The sequence below is a fragment of the Corylus avellana genome, chromosome ca2, assembly GCF_901000735.1.
Source record: "Corylus avellana chromosome ca2, CavTom2PMs-1.0".
Taxonomy (NCBI): Eukaryota; Viridiplantae; Streptophyta; class Magnoliopsida; order Fagales; family Betulaceae; genus Corylus; species Corylus avellana.
In genome coordinates, this window is record NC_081542.1 from 35721606 (window position 1) to 35741460 (window position 19855).

Sequence of the window (19855 nt, forward strand, 5' to 3'; positions counted from 1 at the left end):
AAGGAACGGAGGCTTAGTTCTTGACGCATACACAGATGCCGATTATGCTGGGTCGATTGTGGATAGGAGGTCGACCTCTGGATATTGCACCTTTCTTGGTGGAAATCTTGTGACGTGGAGGAGTAAGAAACAGAATGTGGTGGCTCGGTCTAGTGCGGAGGCAGAATTCTGAGCAATGGCTCAGGGTGTATGTGAACTACTTTGGTTGAAGATTATCTTAGAAGACATGAAGATTAAGTGGGGATGGTTCGATGAGACTCTATTGTGATAATAAGTCTGCAATCAGCATAGCTCATAATCCGGTACAACATGATCGAACAAAGCACATTGAAATTGATAGACACTTCATCAAAGAAAAGTTGGAGAGCGGATTGATTTGTACACCTTATGTGTCTACACATGGCCAACTTGCTGATGTACTTACCAAGGGTTTAAGTAGTTCAGTGTTTCAAAGTATTGTATCCAAGCTGGGAATGGAAAATGCCTATTCGCCAGCTTGAGGGGGAGTGTGGGAAAACTTGTTTAATGACTTGTATTCTATATTTGTATAGTTAGCTATTTTAGGAAATTATGTAACAGCCTGTATTCCTAGAATTAGGCTGATTTGGTTAGTGTCCTATTATATCCCATAAATCATGGGATTTGAAATAACTTAGTTAGTTTTCCTTTTCTGCTGCTAGGGTTGATGTATATAGCTAACGTTTTGTGTATTATTCAAATCAATGAAGAATCAGTTTTTGTCTTTCTCAGTTTCTGTCAGTTTCTTTTGGCAGATGGCTTCTACATGCCAGAAAAATAAAACCAAAAGTTCTTCATAGTATTCCAGTCTTTAATATTAAAACTACTCTTTATCTTAGCCAAGAGGCCAAGAAAGATGTATATTGTTGTGATGGTTAAACAACTTAATTTTGAGAGTATGACTAGTAACTTTATCACCAAGTCCTCTGGAATTTGAAGTAGAAAATTGGGGATATGGCAGTAGCAGATCCAAGAATTTACCTTTGAGGGGGCTGAACTAAAATGGAGACAATTAGATATTTTGTTATTCTTTTTTCATATATGCAATTTTCTATGCATAGTGGTACAAAATATTATAAACACAATTCAATGATGCAAATGAAAATGCTATAGACAACCAAATCATTTGCAAGAAGCCCATCCTTCAATTTTTTATGCAGTTTTCTTTTTTTAACATTTTTTATGGCTGAAAATGCTAGTTCCCTAGCCATTGTAAACACTGGAAGAGTCAAAGATGAATTATGTCAATCAGATGTTAGGCATGGTAGGCCTTTGACTTATACAGCTCTACTGATCCTTGAAATAGTTCTGTAATGAAAGACATTTTGGGAGGAGATAACCCCAAGCACTGGAAAACTTTCTCATATTTGCATATATATTAAGTGACTTTTCAAACCTTGGTGGGGAGGAGAAGAGGCTCCCTTTCGTCTACATGTGGCTGGCAGACAAAGAATCTCCTCAAGACTTCGTTTACCCCTCTTAAGTTTTTACTTTGAACTTTTTATATTCCTTTTTCCATGTTAGTCATAGTAACAATGAGGGAAAGTAAGAAGTATGCCCCATGCCTCTATTAGATGGCAAGGGGCAAAATCCCATTGAAAAATAGGCATTTTGTTCACTTTTCTTTTTTTTGATAAGTAATGTAGTATATATCAAAAAAAGTGCAAAGCGCCTCTAAGTACACAATAAAGTATACAAAAGAACCCAACCAAACACCCTAACAAACCAAAAACCTAGAAAAACCCAATCAAACCAAACACCCAACCAAAAAGGTATACAAGAGACCCAACCAAACCCCAAGAAAAGCCCTAGTGCATCTCAGGTGGAACCCTAGTGCACCTCAGGGGGAAATGAAAAAGCATAAATCCCCGCCGACGCCGGCCCTTCACCGGAGAGATGGAGCAATCCAGATTATTGAGTTCCCTCAACCCCTTAACCTTAGAAGTAGAAGCTTCAACCTTAGGAGCAGAAACTTCAACCTCAGCAAGCAGGTCCTTGTTCTTATGCAGCTGCTTTGCGACTTTTTCCTTCACCCTCCGGGTATAAAACAGTTGGGACGAGGATATAGAGGAGTAAATGGGAGTACCACTCTCTGTCATGCGAGGAAAAGGACGGCTAAGACTCCTCCCCATCTCAGCCGCCCCATCGAGAAGGGAAGCAGTCGAGAGAGAAGTGCATCCCTGCGACGAGAACAAGGAGGTAGTAGCAGGGGAATGAAGACCCAGCTCAGCCACCCCAAAAGTAGGCAAGACAGTAGAGCCTACTTGAACCTCCACCGGCACAGAGGGAATCGGAACAGGGTCCTTTCCCTTAAAAGACAAGGAAGAATCCTTCAACACCACCGGAGAGGGAGAGACAGCTCTCGGACCAAAGAACCCACGACGAAACAAACCTTTCGCAGGAGGAGAAGGACGAACAACCAGTTCCTCCTCCCCCGAAAAAGGAACCTCCCTATCCCTACAAAGAGGGCTCGCTGGAGAGTCCACCTCCCAAGGAACAGAGGAGGCCTCCTTGAGAATAGAAAGACGAGCCGAATCAGAAATCTCCGAAGACATAGTCGCACCCAGGCAAGCTTCAGGCATCGAAGAAAGAGAACCCTCCCAGTCCCTGCGCAACGTGCTCGTCGGTAAATCCTCCACAGAATGGAAAGAAGTAGCCCCCTGAGAGGACCCGTCACCGGCATACCCATCAATCTCGCCCAAAACTCGCACCGGAGAGAGAGAGAACTCTGCCGGGGAAGACCAATCACCGGAATCCAAACCGGTAACCTGCAAACTCAAAGAAGACCTAGCCAACGGCTCCAAAAACTCTTCAGAGACCAGAGGAATCCCAGCAGAAACAGACTCCAGAGGTAATGAAAACGAGACTAAATTATGAATCGAGCCCAGCTCCGAACCCGGAACCAAGTTATGGACTGGATCCGAGTAATCTGGATCCAAGTAATGAATCGGATCCAAATTTTGACCCAATCCCACTTCAGAGACCGACCCGGAATCACAACCCAAAGCAGAATTTGATAGGCCCAAAAAACGAACCCTTTTACTCCTGCGATTGGGCTTCGAGACAACCCCAGCACGGACCCGGTCCAACTTACGTTAGATTTGCCCTAGAAGCCTCAACAACCCACTAATACCGATCTTGCCCTTCTTCTTCTTCCTCAAACTCACTAACCCAGCCGCCTCCGCCAGAGGAGAAGGCAAGCTCTCCAACGCAGAGCAGTCCACGGCAGAACGCAACCCCATACCGTCATACTCCAAATCCCGACAAGACGACCTTGGAATCAAATCGAGAGACCTCGGGTACTCAACTGCTCTCGCCTCGACGCCCAGAGAAGATCGAAGGACATCCACGAAAGACCTCCTGGAGTCGACCCCCAAAGAAGGAACATCCATGAGAAACCCCGCCGAAGATGGACCCCCAAACTCCGCCGTACCATCCAACTTGATCTGTGCCGCCAACAATTGCCGAAGCTCTCCCGCAAAACGCCGCCAGCCCCTCCCAAAGCGTCCCTCCGGAAGCCAAATGACTCCCTTACGACCACCCTCAGCCAACACCGATACCTCCAAGAACCTACCAGCCTTATTACCTCCCCCGTGGACCATCGTGGCCTTATCACCCTCACGGTAAAATTTGGCAATTTCTTCCTTCACCTGAACCTGAATCGCCGCTTCCACCGTTTCCACCAACCACGACGAACACCGAATGCTCGCGAAAATATACCCCACGAATCCTTTTCTCCTTTCCTCCAGACGAAGGTTAGGACACCCAACCTTTGCCGAAAGGCAGAAGGTTTTAGCTTCAAAAGAGAAGCTGCGTTCCATAACTAGTGCGCCGAACCCTAACGCGCAGCACCAGCCGCGCCACCGCTCGCAGAAAAAAACTTTCAAAAATTCAAATTTTGAAATTCATCCGAATCTAGAGAGACATTCTAGAGAGAGAACTTTTGAGTCAGATTTATAAAAGCGAATTTTTGTTCACTTTTCTTTGAGAACAGTTCTTCTGCTAAGTGAAATTCCTACTCCTAGGTTTCCATTTTCCTGAGTAGATGCAATTAGTGAATGCAGGGTGGAATTTTTTTTTTTTTTGTGGTGTGTGTGCAGAGAGAGAGAGAGAGAGAGAGATCTTTTAGGAGATGCCTTGAGTTCACTGAGAGTGGACTGCACAGTTCTACCTTTCCAAGTTCAGCAACACAGTGTGAAAGAAGTCTTCCTTACAGTATTGCTTATTCACTTAGGGTGTACTCCATACTTCTGCATTACCTTCAATTTCTTCAATAAAACTTGTTGAGTCAGATTGCTTTGGTCAGGGGTTTCCTTCTTTTGTGAGAGCAAATCAATAGAGGTGTTATCATAGTGGCTGAGGAATTCTAACTACTTCATGCCATGTCTTTTAAGCATTTATTGTTAAATCATCAGGTATCCCACAAGCTTAAGATGATAGGAAATAAAAGATTTAATTATTTAATTAATAATCTAATACTCTTTCTCATGCATGGACTCAAACTCTATCTTAATAAGTAGGGCCCACAGAATATCTAATTCAAATGAGAGGTAAATTTTTTTTTTATAAGTAAAAGTCATTGTATTAAAAGCGCAAGGGGCGCAACCCATGTACACAGGAAGTATACAAAAGAGCCCACTACACGAGCTTTAAACTGAAAAGGACGCACATAGATCTAGAAATTCCGTAAGCGTTGAAGCTTGCGAAGAAGACCCCAAGACCCTCCAAGAGAAGAGTGTTTGTAGCACCCTTTGCTTCAATTCTATAGTGCCCATTTCACGATCCTCAAAGCTCCGCGCATTCCTTTCTCTCCATAAGGACCACATTACACACAAAGGAGCCATCCTCCAAATGTGCATGGCTGACCGCTTTTCCCTTTGCCCTCTCCAACTTCCCAAGCATTCCTTCAAACTCCCCGGCATCACCCACGTTATACCAAATAGCTGGAGGATCATGTTCCATACCTCTACAGCAGCTTCACAATGTACTAAAAGGTGATCAATAGATTCGCCACTCTTCTTGCACATAATTTACCTCTCACTATTCAAATGAAAGGTAAATTATAGATTTAGAATTTGTACTCAGGACCTCTGCTTTGGTACCATGTTAAATCACCACTTATCCTAAATACTTGAGCTGATAAGAAAATGAAGATTTAATCATTAGTTTAATAATCTAATATTTATTTCCTGGGGCATTGATTTGGGTAAGATAAAAGATAAAGCCATAGACATGCATTTTGGGCTTTGAGAGATTAGGTAAGAGAATACTAGGAACCTTATGAAGGCTAGGCATAATGCCAAGCACTGTAATTCTGTTTTATCTTTACTTGATTTACACATTTTCTTTTGCAGTTAGGTCCTGGGTACCTGATCTAACATTTTTTTGGATAAGGAGTACCATATGTAACCATCTTAGATTATATTTTCCTGTTGTTTCATTGTACATAATTGATACACTAACATCTATACCAAGTACAATGTGAATTTATGCAGAAAGACCTTTAAATGTACTCAGGTGCAATTGTCTACAATGCTTATATTGATGGATTAATGAAAGGAGGAAACCCTCAAAAAGCAGAGGAGATCTTCCAGAGGATGAAGAGAGATTGTTGTGAACCATCTGTTGATACTTATACAATGTTGATAAACTTATATGGAAAGGTGAGTTAATTGCATACATCATCAACTTATACAATTTTCTTTTTTCATAAAATGCATTCAATTTCAAATATCTGTGCACAAAATATCTGACTAAATTAACATTGAAGCATGTTTTGCCACGATCAGTGTAAATGGAAGTGACTCGAAAGAACTTACAATGTTTATAGAAGAAAAAGTGTATATGTTTGATGATAGAAATATCCAAGATGTAACAAGTCCAAGTTTCCTAATGTGGCCCACCCTACACATGGGCTGGGGGCTACACCACAAACCCCTTGGCTAGGAAGGAGAAAGGAGTTTCCACTCTATTTCAAATGGTTCAAGTACCACTTTGATCCCATATGAAAAGGTATGATTCTTCATAACCAGAAACCTGGTCAGAAGTTAGGGTATGAAAGCAAAAAGGTGTTAAGCATCCACCTCTGTCTGACCAAAATTTGGCCTTTACTCTTGCTTATTAGCCAATAGGTATTAGGTAAACAAGTGAAATGGTAGATGTGATCCTAAATCCTAAGCATGCTTCGATAGTTGAAATTATGACAATAATCCATGCAAGCTTACACATGAAACAACAAAGATTAATCATTTGAAAAGTTCAAACCACATGTCAAGTAATGTGGTAATTAATAGGCAGAAGCAGCAAGAAAGAAATGTGGCAAACCAGAGCATCGCATAGATACATCACAGAGCAGCATATGCAGCTCTAGGAGATGCATACACCATTCACTGTTAAATGTTCGCGTTCCCTCCATTCTTTAACAGAAGAACTCTAACGCTAGGTTACAATCCGGTTTTCTTTAATATGGTAAAGTACAGTTACAAGCAGTCACAAAACACATACACATCAGTTTTCAAACAAGAAAATAATTCCCAAACACATCATCAATGCTTGTCTCAAAGAAATTAACAAACTAATATCAAAACCTTATCACGAAGCATCAACAAAAGACTACCACATACTAAAGGGAGAATATCATGATGCACAGGATGTGGGTGTCAAGTAATAAATAAGAGGGAACATAGATAATAAGTACACTGCAAATGATACAAATTGATAATGAGACTAGTCAGTTTTATACTTCATTCTACAATTGTGAAAAGACATCATGCATATATAAAACACACAAGCAAAACCAAATTAGACATGACATAGAAATCACACAACAGGTTAACAAAATCAAACAAGACAAAATCACACAATTAAACAAAGCAAACAAGTTTACGTAGGAGGACATCAGGACATGTGTCCTATTAGTATAAAACCTTATGCTGGGCAACATACCACGTACATTGCTCTTTAAGTAGAAACACAGTATTCTCAGTGGAACATGACTTCTACATTCACATTCTCAGTCAAAACCTCATACAGTAACACCACACCGTTGAAATCAATAATGGGAGCACAATAACAGATTGGTATAATGAAATAAAACAGATAAACAAGGGAATCCAAAGGAAGAAAGAAAGAAAACTCAGATCGAAAATCTATGCCTTAAGGAGGCTGCAGTCCACAAATTTGAATAAACCTCCTAACAGCAGCCCAATTAAGGATTTATCGGCTCCCTCGACCCAAACCAAGCATTTTTTTATCATTTGAATGAACCCTATAGTAGCAGCCTTTATTTAAGCAACGGCCTGAATTGGAACACAATAATGCAACAAATGATTATAAATGCTTTGGATCGACTCTCCTTCAAACCCACCCTTCCATAACTTAAGAACATGCACTAGTAACCAAGGAAATATCTTCACACAAGACCAAGTAGAGTTTTCAAAAATGGGTAGTAGGACATTTGGGAGATTTAATCTCTCTGCTCAAAAGTCAGAAGCTAGGAGGACGCTAACCATCCTTTTATAGTGAAGCCTTGGGGGCTACATGAGTTATCAGAGATGCTACATTATTCATTGGGCATCTGATTGTTCCAAGCATCCATATTTATTCCCATGATTTCGAAAAATTTGAAAACGAGGTTGCGTGCCCTAGAAAGGCCAGCATATGCTGTTTATGAAGAATGATGCATAATTTTGTTTTGGACTCCACCTACCACCATAGGCTCATGTAATTAAAGCATATGTTGGTTATATTGCAAATGTCATTTTTGTTGTCCTCTACCAAATTCTTCTTTAAAAGGCTCCTTCTTTCCTTTGAGTCATGGATGAGGCAAATTCTGGTTGCCAACCAAGGCTCTCTTTTATGTTGTATAGAGGGATTCGTCCGCTTGAGATGGTTGAACTGTCCAAATCCTCAAGTCAAGTCTAAAATGACCTCGGATCGGGACTCCTCAAGCTAAGCTGTACCAGTGGTCTCATGGGACTTGAATTGGGTTAGATTCAATCTGCCCAGGTTCCTGCCCTAGTAACTTGCATCAAAACCTCATACCTTACGAATTTATTGTCAAACATGACTAAAATCATTGCAGTAGTTAAATGTATGGTTGTCATGACTGTTAGCAATATCTGTGTGATACCTTAAAATAATGAGTAACTATTAAAGCTCCCTTATAATTGTTTATGTAGCACAATTACACCTAATGTACGCCCAAAGTGGCAATTAGTATATGCGTATGTAATGCTCTAGCCACATCTGCATGATATTTCAAAAGGACTAATTATAATTAGAGCTATTTGAAATCATTAATATAGCCCAAATCAACCTAGTACATTTATGACGTGGGACTCAACACAAATTCGCAAAACATCCTCACACAATCTAGTCTACACAATCAGAGGTATCACATAGGTGCAAAAGGGGGCTTGCTTGTGACACTTCCAGTGCCAATGGTATAATGAATCAATGATATTGGATTTTATTTTATGTGAAGAATTTCTTATTTGAACTTCAGAAAATTATGTGATCTTCCTATTCTCTCTATCTTTCTAAAATGAAATATTTTGGGGTGACATATTTTGTTGTTAGGCTTGAATCCTTGACTTATGTGCATGTTTAACAGAAGAAGAGTACTTAAAAAGATTGAAGTGGATTTGACTCTCTGTGTTATATATCAGGAACATATTCCACCATTTTGAAGACTTCATCAACTTATTAGACCAATTGATACATTACCTTTTAAATATTTTGGCAAATTCCTATAATTTCCTTTATTTGAGTTGTCATTGGAAATCATATAAAGACAATCTCCAATTGAAATAATGTACTTTCAATTCTCCCCTAATTTATTTTTTTGTAAATATTTTTTTCAACCTCAAAATGAGGTTTATGCAGGCAAGTAAATCTTATATGGCCTTGAAGGTGTTTGATGAAATGAGAAGTCAAAAGTGTAAACCTAATATCTGCACATATACTGCATTGGTGAATGCATTTGCTAGGGAGGGACTTTGTGAGAAAGCAGAAGAAGTATTTGAGCAACTGCAAGAAGCTGGGCATGAGCCAGATGTGTATGCTTATAATGCCCTCATGGAAGCTTACAGGTATATCTATTACACTTGATGTTCCACAAATATGTGATTGTTCAATTATTTTAGTATAACTAATTTTATTAATTTGATAAATATACTTTTAAAGACATCCAAATTGTCAAAAGTGATGAGTTGTTCCTATTGTAGAATATGGATGAGGTGTCCCTCTTCTTAGGGGTGCGTAAAAAAACTGTCTACTTGACTTCCGATCTAGGCCCAATCTAATTCTAACCAGCTTGGGTTGACTTTTGGCAAGGGATGGGTCAAAAGTTGAAAGCCTTTTTGACTTCGACAAAAGTCAGAGCAGAATTCAGAAGCCCAATAATCTTTCTAACAATTTTCGACCCAACCCGAATATATTTTTAAAAATACATAATTACATAACGGCATCATTTTGAATATAAGTTAATTAGACTTTACTTATCAATTAAAAGTTAATTAGACTTTTCCTAAGTCCAAAACGGCAAATGTTTTGAAAGAATTATAAATAACCGCTCTTTCTCAAAACCCTAACCGGTTGTCTGTTCACCTTTCTATTTCTTAGCATCAGTTTGGATTTACAGCTTCAAAACATGCAATTTAAAAAGTTGAACGTGATTTTTAAAAATACAGTTAAGTGTTTGGTAAAATCGTGATTTGACTTTTAAAATCACAGTTTGGCCTTTAAAGTTGTAGTTTGGTCTTAAAAATCATGTGTGTTTAAAATCATACTCCTTTGTAATTTGAAAATGTAGATTTTTTCACATTTTCAAACCGCATTTTTTTCATAACGCACTCCCAAATGAGACATTTTCTACGATTTTGTTTAAAAACACACTTTTAGCCACTGAAATCGCAGGGCCAAATGGACTCTTAGTCTCTGATCTCTTTCTTTGTCTCTCAAATCTTCCCAAACATTGATCCCCATCACATAAATCTTAAGTTTCTGGAATTTGTTTTCTCTTCATCTCACCATCTTCGATTCTCTGTTGAAGAAGAAAAAGTCTTTCATCTTCGTCGAAGATGAAGAGATCTTCGTCCAATGAAGAACTTTTTTGACTATTCAAACAGACATTTCGGAGTCTTAAGTCAACTCAAAAATCATCTCCATTGTAGGTGGGCTTGAAAGTTTTTCAACACTAGAGGCAAAAGCCAAAAGAGATTTTTTTACTTCTTTGCAGTCAGTGCCCAACCCTACCTATTCTAGAAGGTGGTATGTGTCCTTATGAATTGTCTTATGGTGAGGTGTCTTGAATCTAGAATATTGTAGTTATTCCTATATCAATAGATTGTGAAGGCCAGATATATAGAGATATTGCGCCTCTCTTTTGTGAATCTCTTATTTTTTATAGTGTATCTTGAAAATTCTAAAAACAACTCCAAACGACACCTATTCAAATGTCTAGGTGATTCACAAATATTAAGCGGAATAAGATCTGACCTAACAATTAATAATCAACCAAATACAGATATGTAATGAAAAACAAGAAAACGGATATTTGGTTACGAAGATGAAACCATTTAGAGAACTCTCTAAATGTAAAACCTCTCCGGGGCAGCCAAACCCATGAAATCAATCCACTATAAGAAGAATAAGGAATACAAGAAGAATTGCAAAACCTTTGCAATTGACTCTTCCTTGTACACGACAAGCAACCCACTTGACTTCTACCGCAGTAGCCCTTTCCAGAACATCTGGCACAATTCTTCTAAAAGATTTCCTTTCACCGGAACTCCGATTGGCTTTACGTATTTTATCTTTATTCACATAAACTAGAACAATATCTCTCTCTAAGCTCTATGTTTTTGCTTCCCAAAATACGTACATATAATAGGCAAAACAGTTTGTTTAAATAGAAAATAAAATAACAATTCAGCAGCCATGTCCGGACATGGCTAGGGTTACATATGCGTAACCTAGTGGTGTCCGGACAACCCATATAACAAAGGGCTTGCTAGAAATTGGGTTCGGACCCAGCTTTTGGCTGTCCGGACCTCCCCTTCAAAACATAGTTTCAGGAAACGCTGTCTGGACCCGGGGAAGACCTATCCGGACAGGGCATACAATGGTGCCGTCCAGCTTTGATCAACAACTCCAATCGATGGGCGTTTGTGGTCCGATTGAGCTGAAATTTTACAGGGACGTTCATGACACATGAATCTACATGATGAACGGTGAAGATTTGATTCTGAGCATTCTAGATTAGTGTTTGAGCCTGTGAACAGTAACCTCTGCATTTTGGAACTGAATTAAGCCAACACAAGAACTAACAAACTCCCCCTTTGGCAATTCAATGACAACCAAAATGCCGAGCCAATCCCATCATCTCCCCATATCTTTTGTGAATCTCTTATTTTTTATACTGTATCTGAACATAGGAATTAAAAAAAGAGTCTAGTCCCTCGGGCTTTGCCCTTTCCTTTGTTTCCTTTCTCCATGTTTGCAACAATGGGGAGGTCAACGATGGTGTCATTATTGTAACAATTGAGATGCCGCCATCAACCTCATCAATGTGGTGGTCATCGTCAGTCGTTAAGGCGGTCAATGGCTGTGTGTGGTGGGTGAAAAAAATTGTCCCTTGTTGCAATGGTATTCAGTTGTTTCTAATTGGTCATTTATGCATTGTAGTGGTTGTCAGCCATGTCTTTAGAGGTTTCCGGTTGTTTCTTCGATGGTGGTAGCCATCAGGGGTTTGTGGTGGTCGGTAGTTGTTGTAATTGTGTTTTGCTTTAGGTTTGGGTATTTTTTGTGGTTGATTGTAGTACTAGTGGTGTATGTTATTGTTTTTGTGGTGGGAAGACAACTTGTGTTTGGTTACAGGTGTATGTTATCCCTGTTTGGGATAAGAATAATCTATGTTCAGTTTAATCTTTTATCCTAGAATAACCATATTTCACTTTTATTCTTGGGCCGAGTCAAAGCACAGTTTGGGACCAGCCCGATCCAAACTTTCTTTCACTCGAGTCAAGCCCAAGCCAATCAATGGAGTTTTTAAAAAAAGCCTAGGCCCATATCCAAACCGGATCGATCTGAGTCTGAGTCGACCCGGTTGGCATCTTTGCTCCTGGTAACCCTCAGCTGGTTTTCTGTTTTCCAGTTTTGGTGCTCTCTTACAAGTTTTGGCTAATTCCAAAGATTTTTTTTTTTTTAATAACTAATGAAAACTTTATTGAAAAAGCGAAAGACACTCCTACGTACCCAGGCCGTATACACAAGAAGCTCCCACAAGCCCAAAACCCAAGCAACAACAAAAACACCCTCAACCTAACCAACCCATCAAGCCCACCACCCTAAAACCCATGAGGCAACGAAGCCCAAGTTTCAACCGGTGTTGGAGATTTTTGGAAAGTTGTGGTCAGTGATGGAGTATTCCGGCATGTTTCCGCCAGATTTTGTGTTTTCCAGCGAGGTTTGGCCAATGTTGGTGTTTTTCAGTGTGTTTCAGCCAAATTATGTGTTCTCTGACGAAGTTGAGTCGGTGTCTGTGTTATCTAACGAAATTCCAGCAAGTCTCGGCCGGTATTGGTATTTCTAATGAGATTCCGGCTGGCTTCATAGTTTTCCAGCGAACTTCTGGCCAGTTTCAGCTGGTTCTATTCAGCGCTTCAGACAGAATTTCGGTCGGTACAGTGCAATTTCAGCCTGTTTTGTTGTATTTTTGGCTGGTTCAATGTTGATGTGGCCGGTTCTGACATTTTTCGGCCAGTTCAGTTCGTTTTTGGATGGTTCATTGGTGTTCTGGCTAGTTCATTTCGTTTTTAGGCTGTTTTGTAGTCTTTTTTGCCTGAAGACCAACTTGTTTAAAAAGTTTATGTCGTCATCAATTAGAGTTCATTTGTTTCAATCTATGCTGATATGATATATATGCTCAAGCTTGAGATGTCCTTATTCTAGAAGATGGATGAGATGTCCCTATTATAGAAGATGGTGAGGTGTCCTAGGAGTTGTCCTATGGTAAGGTGTCCATATTCTAGAATATTGTCTTTGTTCCTATATCTATCAATGGATTGTGAGAGCTAGATGTATAGAAATACTGTGCCTCGCTTTTGTGAATCTCTTATTCTTGACCAAATATAACAATCAATTGGTTTGGGGTTTTCGGAAGAGTAGTAGCTGGGATCAAAGAATTGTTTGTTTTGGTTGGATTTTTAATCTCTACCATTATAGCATTAGAGAGCATTTACTGATGTAAAAATGGTGTTATCACTATGACTTTTGATCCCAAAGGTGATCATAATTATTTATTAGTGGGGTCAAGTAACTGATCATGGAGAGACAGCACTGCATATATGAATGCATCTAATTTGGATTTAAAGGGAAAAAAGTGTGCTAAGTTTGATATATATGTTAGGTCCACTTCATATTCTTTTAAACAATTCAGAAATTGGTTCTCCTAGTTGGTATAACTTACCAAAAGCCTGTTTGCCTCTGAGATCTTCGGTTCAAATCCTACAGTCCTATTTTTGGTTAGTTTTATGTTCTGCATTTGTAAGGTCCCAATTTGTTGAAGATCTCAGATAAGGTTGCACATGGGGAATTCTGAGTTTGAATTATACTTGATATATATTGTTGGTCAATCCCCAATAACATAAACTTCTAAGAACACTTGATAATAATACAAATATTTGCACCTACTGAAGTCACTGACAAACATACTGCGGGATGAAATGACTAATAAAGTCACTTGGGAGCCCCACACTTTCAGATTATAGAAGATTTAGAGGCATGCTGTGTACGGAAGTAATTTGATGGAAGTTTATTAAATGTGAGGGCGAATGGACTGAGGTCAGGAAACATAGGAAAGGTAAAATGGTTGTGCCAGGCTGTACAGTGAGAAGCAGAAAAGGAAATCTGTTTTTTCCCTCCTTTTTTTGGCCATGTAAAATGAGTCCTTGAATGGTATCCAAGATTTCAGTAAAAACTTGACTTTTCATTGTTTTACTTGTAAATCTAATGAAGGTGGACCTAGGAGGATAATCCCTGATTTCAAATGTCAAAGTGTGATAGGAATGCATGCATTTTGAGAAGAGTGCTCCACTATTGTGGAGCAACTCATGAAAGGTTGTGAATAAAAATAAGCTTTGAGGAGACTCCCAGTTTGAATACCTTGCTGATGAAGCTCCATGGGAAGAACTCAACATAAGAATGGTAGTCAGAAGTCAAATCAAATGTGGAAAATATGACTTCAATTTTTTTTTTTTTTTTAAGTGTTGGACATTGATAGAAGTCGTATAAATATGAAAGTAAAAACTAGATATAAGCTGGAGTGTGGGTACTGGGTAGCATCTTGAAGATCAGCAATCATGTAAGATAAAGCGGCTAGAGTTTGGAAACCATTGGCTCTCCATAGCTTATAGTGCTGCTGTAATAGAAATGGTTACATAATAGCTGACACTGCACTGAAGATCAAGTAGGTCCTTTAGGAGAGAAGACTTGAGTTGAGGGGTATGAGGCACTTGGCGATTTTTTTCCAATAGTCTAGGTGCATATATGGGTAATCGAGAACAATAGCTGTTCACGGATGGATGGCATACCAGGCATGCCTAGATTGGTATAAACTATTGATAGTGTTTTTACTGTAACAGTTATGATGATTGAAGCATTGAATATGATACTATTTTCCCAATACAGCAAATGCAGATTAAGAATATGATAGGTGAAAGATTGATGCAATAGTTGATTAGGACCAAAGTAGCCTTCATTATGAGCAAGTAGCACCATTTTATTCAAGACGTGACCAAGGGAGACAAGATCAAATTGAAAGAATAGTATGGGAATCATTAGCCAAACTGCCAAAATCATTAATTAGTTAGTGAGGTTCTCACGGGATAATTCTTCTCCAGGTCATGTATTTAAATCATTTGACTTAAAGTTTAAAATTAAAATAGAAAGAGAAAACTTTACAATGACTTTTTTCTAAGTGCTTATTAATGAAAAACAACTGACTAATTTATATGGTATGTAGAATATAAAAACTTCATTGACTATATAATTTCTTTGGGGTATCTTAATGGCCCACCAATCTTGTAAATACTATAGTTAGGAATTAATGTTATAGACTGTCTGGCATCTAATGAGGAATGAAGAACGACTTAAGAATCTGTTCTCTTGAAGATCACAGATGAAGCGCTTGTCCTTAAAAGGGCATGTATCTATTTGACCAATTCTAGGCATGGAAGAAAAGAGGGTTATAAACAAAGTTGCTTAACCCGTATATTGCATTAGAATGGACAATCATAAATTGGTGCTAGGTGCCACTTACAGTAAATTTTCCTTTGGATCGGTTCAAGATGCACTCAATTTTTTTTTTCTTTTTTTTTAACTTTCTTATCCTACCAGCCGTGCAGGTTTTCCTTACGGGGCTGCAGAAATTTTTTCACTCATGCAGCACATGGGGTGTGAACCAGATAGAGCTTCATTTAATATCATGGTAGATGCATATGGGAGAGCTGGTCTTCACGAGGGTAAATACTTCTATTAAAATTTATCATCATTTTTAGTTTCACAGATAACTGGTGTATGTTAATTTGCATGTTTGTGGCCAGAATCTATGCCATCTATCTTAACAACTTCTTAAGATTTAAGTGTTATAATCTAATCTGATCTTTCTTTTTGGTCTATAATTTAGGGATGGAGAGACATCTAGATGAAACGAAATCCTTTGATTTTTAAAGTTAATATAACATTAGTATAAGAAATTTTCCTTCTCAAAATGTCTGAAACTGGAAGAACGTAAAACGTTTTATTCTAGGTTTATCCAACTACTATTGTTAAATGTCAATTCACACTTATTAAGAAGTTATACAAGTATTTGGACAATCATATGAAGGAAAATGCAGTAGATTTCCAAGGCGTGAAAATAAATTTACCATAATCATTTGTTCTGGTGTTTTTACTTTTTTTCCCTTAATTTATTTCCCTTTTGATGCTTATTTTTCTAGAGGAATGTGTGCCTTAAAACTTTGAAGTACGGATGAATTGATTCCATTGTCATGGGACATTTTTTTTATTATAAAAGCCTCACTTTCTTTGCTAATTCAAAAATAAGCGTGTGGAATTAGTCTGGCTAGCACATGTGGCATAATAAGGGCACACCAACCTGGCATCCAACTCATTGGTATTAGAATCGGGTTTATGGGTTAGTTGCAATGGCCTAATTTGTTAGGAAGTTAATACATTAGCCCAATTAGATTGGGTCATTAGAATTTCTGCTAGTAGTTATTTCCGTTCTGTTAGATGGACTTTAACCAGAAACCTATATAAATTCATAGTTGACTTTTGAAATAATATTAGAAGTTTTTAGCCCAAATATGTTGTAAGGAGGCCTTGTTCTTTGAATCTAACCAAATCCAAACCCCAAAACATTGAAACCTGATTATTCCTAGAAGCTATTGAATCATTTCATTTGAAAGGAATGGAACCCCACAGGTTCTAACTGGGGGGGTTGAGGGATTAGATAGCACAACCACTAATTGTGTAGCCCATAGCCCTAAAAGCCTCATATGACGAACAAAAGAAAAAAAATAAAATAGAAGTTTCATCTATCAAGATTGCTAGCACCCAAACTTTCAAGGCATTCTGTTTTACCACTTATCAAACTTACCTACCATTCCAGCCATGTATTATATAGTCTCAAAAATTTGTACTTTTCTTGTTTATTCAAATTGCCAGATTTGAACTAATAATATCTAAGAACAGCACATACTAAAAGATGAAGTTAAAACCAGGCAATGCTTCAATGTTAGCTTCACCCATTCTGACCAAAATCTACTCTATATATGCATTAGCATTCTCATCCTTCCATCGATCTAGTTGTCCCTATTTATGTAACTCTTCTTTCTGTGTTTAGATGCACAAGCTGTGTTTGAAGAGATGATACGATTGGGGATAACTCCAACTATGAAATCCCACATGCTACTTCTATCCGCCTACTCCAGAACCCGCAACGTAGCTAAATGTGAAGATATTGTGAAACAAATGCATAAATCTGGGCTTGAACCCGACACTTTTGTTCTTAACAGCATGATGAACCTGTATGGCAGATTAGGCCAGTTTGAAAAGATGGAGGAAGTCTTAAGCAGGATAGATAAAGGACCATATGTAGCCGATATCAGTACATATAACATCTTGATAAACATATATGGACGGGCAGGATTTTTGGAGAGAATGGAAGAGCTCTTTCAGTTACTTCCCACCAAGAGTTTAAAACCTGATGTAGTGACTTGGACTTCTCGGCTTGGAGCATATTCTAGGAAGAAACTATACAAAAGGTGCTTTGAAATTTTTGAAGAAATGATTGATGCTGGTTGTTATCCAGATAGTGGAACTGCGAAAGTACTCCTCTCAGCATGTTCAAGCCAAGAACAGATTGAGCAGGTTACTACTTTGATTAGAACGTTGCACAAGGATAAGAGGACTGCTTTGCCTCTTTGATGGATGCATGTTTTTGTTTAGACCAACGAAACAGGTATGCCATTTATGTTTTTGTTAAATATGGCTTTTGAAAGCAATCACACATTGTTGTCTTTGTAGGTCAAAAGGCACTTTTTTTCCTTGTTTTTAATTTATAGAAATTTGGCTGCATCATGATAGAGGACGAACCAAAATATTCCAAAGCACTGGATTTTCTGCTGAATTCAGGACACAAAAAGTTTTCATTATCTTATCTTATGGGACAGTTGACAAAGCTGACAAAAAACCCAATAGAAATATTGAGCATATAGGGTCTTCAAATTCTTCTAAATGATGATTTTGGTAAAAGGATAAAAGGTGGTGGTAAAAGGATAAAAGGTGGTGTTTTTAATATAGGGAAAATGTTAAAAAATAAAAATAAATAAATAAATAATATAAATAAAAAATCGCAAAAAATCACCCACCGTAGATACCTTATCGGTTCCCTAAGCATTGGGAATGCTACAATTCTACCTAAATGTGTATGGAACCAAAAGAACTTCTTTATAGCTTTCTTATGCATTATTTTAATATAAATTATTTATCTCTCCTCTCTCATCTCTCATCTCTCATCCCTTTACCTTTATTAGGGATTGTATAGGAATTTTGTAAAAAGGTTGAGTAAAAAAGTAAGAACTTATATTTTGTAAAGAAAGATCATTTAATTGATATAGGGAAAGATAAAAGAAGCTATTGTAGAGTGTATTTGTATAGGGAAGCAAAAATGTAGTCTTGTTCCCTAAATTTAAGGAAAATCAAAAGAAAATAGCTGGGAATACAAAAGTTCTTTACCACTATAATAATTCCATTATCATGAAACAATTTATGGCTAACATGGATATTTTACCTCTTCTTTTCTTCTCATTGAAAAGTAAATAAACTCCCTTAAATTTATTATTAGACCATTTGAGTATGATAAAGTATTTTAATTCCATGTTATATGTATCAGGTAATTATCATAACAATCTTCTAACACATGTCAATATGAATTTTACATGAGCAGGTTTTTTTTTTCTTTGAGCAAGTTTACAAGTGCAGTTTTTGTGTGCATATCGTGCCCTTACATTAGGGGAAAAAAATTTATCATTGAATTTATAGGGTTCATGTGTAGGACTCATATGGTCCCACAGATCTAATTATAATTTTAAAAAATGAAAGAATGGATGAAGAGCCAGGAGAGAAAATGTTTACAGTGTCTTATTTCTACATTCTTTTACCATAGATTCATAGAGTAACAGACATGGTAAGCTACAAGCAGCAGAAAACATGTCAACAAAGGTTAACAATTTTCGACTCTCAAATTTATTGCAAATGTAAAGACAATCTAGATTATATAATTGTTTAGACAATAAATACAGGACTGGTAAATTTTTAACCCAAGCTATCAAGTTTTTTTTTCTTTTGGTTCTTTAGAATAGATATGTATGATTCAAACTCTCAGTATTGAATGGTAATTATATTTTATCAAAGAAACTCAAAATAGATTGATGATGCAGTTGATAGTAAGACCGATTTCGTACCAAGAATACCTTCAAGAGAGGATGGAGGTGAGCTCAGAGACTTGCCGAAAGTGCTGTCGAATGATGACTCTGATGCTTGAGTCAGCAAAGAATTTAGAGAGAGCGAGAATACAAGAGTAGTAGGGTGTTCAAAATATAGCTACTTGGAGTGACTGCTTTCTCTTACATATGCAGAGTGTTTCTCTTAAGAATCTTTCTAATAATTAGCAACAAAAATTTCCTTTTGCTTTAAAAAAAAAAAAAAAACTTGTTACTACAAGTCATTTTTATTGTAGCATATCAGTATATGCAAAACTGTATGCTACCATCAAGGTCAAGGGTGAAACTACATATATGCTTGGGGGGCTACTGCTCCTCTAAAATTTTAAAAATTCCTTTAAATTATTAGTTTTTTTTTTTTTTTTTAAATGAGATATACCCACCAAATTACATTTTTACCCCCAAAGTCTTTTTTTTTTTTTTTTTTCACATAAAATTCTAATTACACCCTAATCAAAGGTACCAGGTCAACTAAGACAAAGAATAATGATTAATGAAGCTAGGAATTCATCTTTAGGGGGGGAAAACTAAAATAATAAAATGTATATATACTATATAAAAATATGATAAACACAATTCAAAAGAGAAATAAAATATTTGTTAACACAATATGCATATCACACGAAATATATATATATATGTGTGTGCGCGTGCGCGCGCACGCTCGCAAATATCAATAGTAAGGTAACATATAGGCATTAGTACAAAAAGAAACAAAAATATAAAAATAAAGTGTCTAAAATTGCAGTATACGCTCTTTTATTACA

At 37.6% G+C, this 19855-nt stretch overlaps 1 protein-coding gene across 1 annotated transcript in view; it reads left to right on the top strand.

Annotated features, from left to right (window-relative positions):
• LOC132170946 (pentatricopeptide repeat-containing protein At2g35130) overlaps nucleotides 1–19306 on the top strand; it is a 26825-nt gene extending 7519 nt beyond the window's left edge. The window contains exons 5-9 of the mRNA XM_059582106.1: nucleotides 5536–5681; nucleotides 8905–9110; nucleotides 15418–15542; nucleotides 16928–17545; nucleotides 19026–19306. Of these exons, the coding sequence (XP_059438089.1) occupies nucleotides 5536–5681; nucleotides 8905–9110; nucleotides 15418–15542; nucleotides 16928–17511 (1061 nt within the window). The 3' untranslated portion in view covers nucleotides 17512–17545; nucleotides 19026–19306. The remainder of the gene's footprint in view (nucleotides 1–5535; nucleotides 5682–8904; nucleotides 9111–15417; nucleotides 15543–16927; nucleotides 17546–19025) is intronic.
• The last annotated feature ends 549 nt before the right edge of the window (nucleotides 19307–19855 follow it).